Here is a 4,228-nt window from a genome sequence, read left to right as displayed (position 1 = left end):
GCTGCACACAGGGCTTTTATAGGGTTAGAAATTTTTGCTGCCTCCTTTGAAGGAGCCTCAGGAGGAAGGGAAGAGCAGACTCCTTTCCGACAGCGCAGAAGATGTGGGCAGATGGGGCGAGGTAGGAATGGAAGGCAGGACGCGTGAAGATCGCCCAGCAGCTCAGGATCTGAGCAGAGACATGAACTCTAGGGGACAGCTTCAAATCCCCCACCCGTCTCCCTATCCTGGTAAGCAGAGGGAAGGGTGCCGCGTCCCACGCAGCACGGGCAGTGGGGAGTCAGAGGGGCGGCAAAGGGTTAAAGAAACACAAGAGACAAATATAGAGTTAAGGCGCGGCCAGGGGACTGCAGTTCTCTCTCTGGAACTGAGTCCCCAATCAAGCCAACGCATAGCTTTTATTAAAAAAGTTCAGAGAAACTTTCTTTCTAAAGCCCGTGTGATAAGTGCCTTAAGGCCAGTTTCCATCAACCAGCCCCATTGTATTCGGACACATGCTGTGCCTTCGTACTCCCACACACACAGCCCCCAGGATAGTGCAGCTGTTGCTGCGGCCATGAAAAAAGGGAGATAACCGACATCATTCCGGTGGGTCCCAGCGTTCCGGGACACTCCCTTGAGGAAGCTTTACCGGGTCTGTTTTCCGAGACACTCCCTCGTGACCTTGTTAGGTCAGGGGCTGGTGTGTGTGTGTGTGGGGGGGCGGGCGGCGGAGGATGAAGCTGTAAGGCAACAGAAGGGAATCCAGGAAGTGGGCCATTCACACCCTCCTGCCTTACTGTGAACACACACACATACACACTCACACAGTCCTTTGGAAGATACTGTGGTTTGCATCAAGAAACAGAATGGGCCATGCTGTTGGGGGAGGGGCACGTGGGCAGGGTAGAGAAAATTTTGATGAAGAGGAAGGAATGTGAGGGTTTCAGTGCATCCTCTGTGTGCTATTGGGTCCTAGGGAAAGTTATGACACATTTTTGCATTGAAAAACAGAAAAACACGTCATGACTTTCCCGACGACCCAATATTTCTCACTTCTCTGTTGCAGCCTGAATGTCTGGAATTGTGGGTTCTTCTCTTTGAGATATCCTCACCTGGGTAGACTGGGTGGGGACCAAGGGACTAGAAGGAAGGGACTGATTACTCAGAATGGACACACAGAGGAAGGGTGGGGAGGGGAATGCATCTTACAGCCTTTCTATTGCTCCTTGATTGGCAAGACTCTGGCTAATACACCTTTTGTGTTAAGAGTTGGATGGCGGTTGAGTTGGGTGGACAGCAGTGGAAGAGAGAAAGATGTAGTGAGGAGCGGGTGGCTCTGGTCTAGGTTACAAAGAATGGGGCCTACAGGGGGACCTTTGCTTCCTCCATGTTTCCACGGCATCTGGAATGCATGTCTGTCACCATGATATGTGGTTGGACTTTGTGCCCGTCTTGTCCAGGAGGCTGTGAATCATGTTTCATTCAACAGGGTACCCTATGTATCTAACAAAGCCTGGTACGCACAGGCATTCAGCACATGCTTCATGATGAATTTTGATCTTATCCTGTGTGGCTTGCCACAGAAGAGAGGACAAGAATTCAGGCAGAAGTTATAGCAAAAAGTCTATTTGGCTTGTCTATCCCATTTATCCCATCCATCAAAGCCAATGGGTGGTAGTGGTGCTGGCAGAATGAGATCCAGCGAAGTGAAGGTCATGTCTGAGAAATATGGCCAAGATCTGTGGCCCTGAATCTCTTCATGTGACCATCAAACATTCTCTCTGCATAACCACCCAGACTAGGTCAGTTCCAGTATTCCTTATTCTGAGCTAGTGGAGCAGCAGCATATGCTAAAAGTCACACGGTGAGCACCCTGAGGCTAGTGAGAGGCACGCAGCCCTTGGGAGACGATGATGGTGGTTACCTGTAAGCATAACATCCAGGCCTTCTCTGTCCTGAGAGGGCTAAGGGGATGACACACATGGGGCATACGGGCCTACATGAAGGTGCTGCGTCCACACAGGCTCTCCAGGCCTGTGAGCATCAGAGACCCTGGGCTCCTAGAGTTGTGTTCTTTTAACTGACCAGCTCTCCAGAAAATACATCAAATGTCGTCAGAGAACAGATACACAGTGTTTCAGCATCTTTAAGAGGCTGAAGATGTATGTTATTGTCCTGACCCACCTTGAGCCTCTTGGAGCTTTAGCCACCTCAAGGCATATAGGAAAGTGCCTTTCCTATATTACAAGGCTACTGTGAGGCTCAAGTGTGTTGACATGTGGGAATGCTTTGTAAACTGTAAAGTGCTATACAACATGAGCTGGTTCTTGTAAGTTATTTATTCAAGGAAGCAGCAGAGGGACCGTTCCTTCAATCAGGATCTGCCTGCAGGGAAGGGCAACTTCAATTTCTTGAGCCAGCTGGGAGCTGGAGGGCTTTAGTCCACATCCATGTCTCTGGCCCCATCTGGTCAGAGCAGTGGGGGCCTGGCAGAAGGGTGCTGAGACCCCTTATTTAGTTCGCTGGTAGAACTGGAAGACTGCTTTCTCCTGCTCGTAAGTCTCGATTGAGCCGGGTCGAAGGCGCCGGATTTCAGCGATGGCATCTCCTGCAGCCAGGCCCCACTCCTTCACCAAGTAACAGGCCAGCATGGTGCCAGTGCGGCCAAAGCCCAGGGCACAGTGCACTCCCACGGCCTGTCAAAGGGCAGCTTAATGGGATGGAGCCTGACACCCGTCCAACACTCTCCTGCCCCTGGCTTGAGTTGGTCTCCTCCCTACAGCTGCTTCTTCTGGGTCAGGCCCAGGCCTCTGCACACATCTCAGGCTCTCAGAGACAAGAAGTGACACCAAAGTCAGGGAGGGCTGTCTTGTATCTGGTGGCTTGGAGGCCAACAATCACCAGCAAAGTGGCTGGTTCAAGAGCTGGGCTCCTGGCCTGCCTCCCTACAACCATCTACTTGCACCATCTAGTGTAGCAGCCGCTGGCTACGTGCAGCTACTGAGTACCTGGAATGCTGCTAGTCCAAATGGAGATGTGATGTAAAATGCAACCAGGTTGTGAAGATATAGTCCAAAAAACAATGAAAATATCTAAGGATTTGTTTTACACTGATTATACGTTGCAATGATAATATTTTTTAATTACGGGTTTAATTATATTATCAAAATGAATTTCTCCTGCTCTTTTACTTTTTAAAATGTGGCTGCTAGAAACTTTGGCTCCATGCTATTTGGACAGAGCACTGCTGTGGAGACTGCTGAGTAGCCTCTGACTTTGACCCCCATCTCTCCCAAGGCTGTTCACGCTTTATCCTCAACTCTCCACAGGAGCTGGTTCGTAGTTTCCTCTCCACAAGCCCAGTTTACACCGCTGGATCCTCTTTACTCCTCCCACTTACCACCACGCTCCCCACTCCGGCTTTACGTCCTGGTTGCACCTGTTGTCTCCCGGACCCACGGTTTCCCCCCAATCTCTCTCTCAGCCCAGTACGTATTCCCGGCCTTGACTTTCCAGCTCCGCCCGTTTCCCCACTGACCCCTCCCTCTCCAGACCGCTCCCTCCTTGCGCTGACCCCGCTCGCTGACCTCGCCCCGGGCGTTGGCCTCGTCCACGATCTGCACGAAGCGGTCGATCTGCTCCGGGGCGGGCGGGCAGAAGTCTGGGATGCTCAGTCTGTGGAGGATGAGGCCGGGGCAGCTGTCGCTGTGCGGGGGCCCGCGCTCCGTCAGGGACACCAGGTGCCGTACGCCCAGGTCCAGCAGGAACTGGTAGTGGGAGGGGAGCCGGGGCAGCGCCAGCCCAGCCAACCGGCCAGGGAGCACCCACGAGAAATTGGGGGGCTGCATGTCCATGGCTGGGGGAAGACCCAGGAACAGCGAGTTACCTGGGCAAGGCAGCCAGTCGCGCTCTCGCCACTCGTCCGCCGGGGCTGGGTAACTTCCACCCACCTAGCACTGCAGTCTCCGGGACCGCGCAGTCTCGGACCGCGTACAGGGCTACGCCCCTCTCTGCCGCGAGGATTGGCCCAGCGGCCTGAGGGGCGGGGTTAGAACAGCGGGCTCTGACTGACCAAAAGAAGCACCAATCCGATCCCGGCCCACCTGGCTACTCGTTGATTGGACGGCAGCGGTGCGCACGGTGATTGGAGCAACGCTGACAGCCAAGAAGGAAAACCTACAACAAACTTAAGAATTGTTTTCTGTGGATGACTGCTCTCTGGCGGTCGGTGGGAGTTATTGCATCA

General features: G+C 53.2%; 1 protein-coding gene across 1 annotated transcript; it reads right to left on the bottom strand.

The window, feature by feature from the left end:
- Window positions 1-2,302: 2,302 nt before the first annotated feature.
- DUSP23 (dual specificity phosphatase 23) lies at window positions 2,303-3,979 on the bottom strand. Its single transcript, XM_019634693.1, has 2 exons — window positions 3,570-3,979; window positions 2,303-2,678 (listed from the first exon to the last, which is right to left on the bottom strand). The coding sequence occupies exons 1-2, from the start codon at window positions 3,834-3,836 to the stop codon at window positions 2,493-2,495; spliced, it is 453 nt and encodes a 150-aa protein (XP_019490238.1). The 5' UTR covers window positions 3,837-3,979; the 3' UTR covers window positions 2,303-2,492.
- Window positions 3,980-4,228: the final 249 nt, after the last annotated feature.

Source organism: Hipposideros armiger, unplaced genomic scaffold (assembly GCF_001890085.2).
Source record: "Hipposideros armiger isolate ML-2016 unplaced genomic scaffold, ASM189008v1 scaffold_1838, whole genome shotgun sequence".
NCBI classification, from domain to species: domain Eukaryota; kingdom Metazoa; phylum Chordata; class Mammalia; order Chiroptera; family Hipposideridae; genus Hipposideros; species Hipposideros armiger.
This window is presented reverse-complemented; position numbering and strand designations above follow the sequence as displayed.

Excerpts from the sequence above, each read along its gene's own strand:
- DUSP23 (XM_019634693.1), bottom strand. The coding sequence starts at position 3,836 with ATGGACATGCAGCCCCCCAATTTCTCGTGGGTGCTCCCTGGCCGGTTG. Across the intron at positions 2,679-3,569 it reads AGGCCAACGCCCGGGGCGAG|GCCGTGGGAGTGCACTGTGC; the intron begins GTCAGCGAGCGG and ends GCCCTTTGACAG.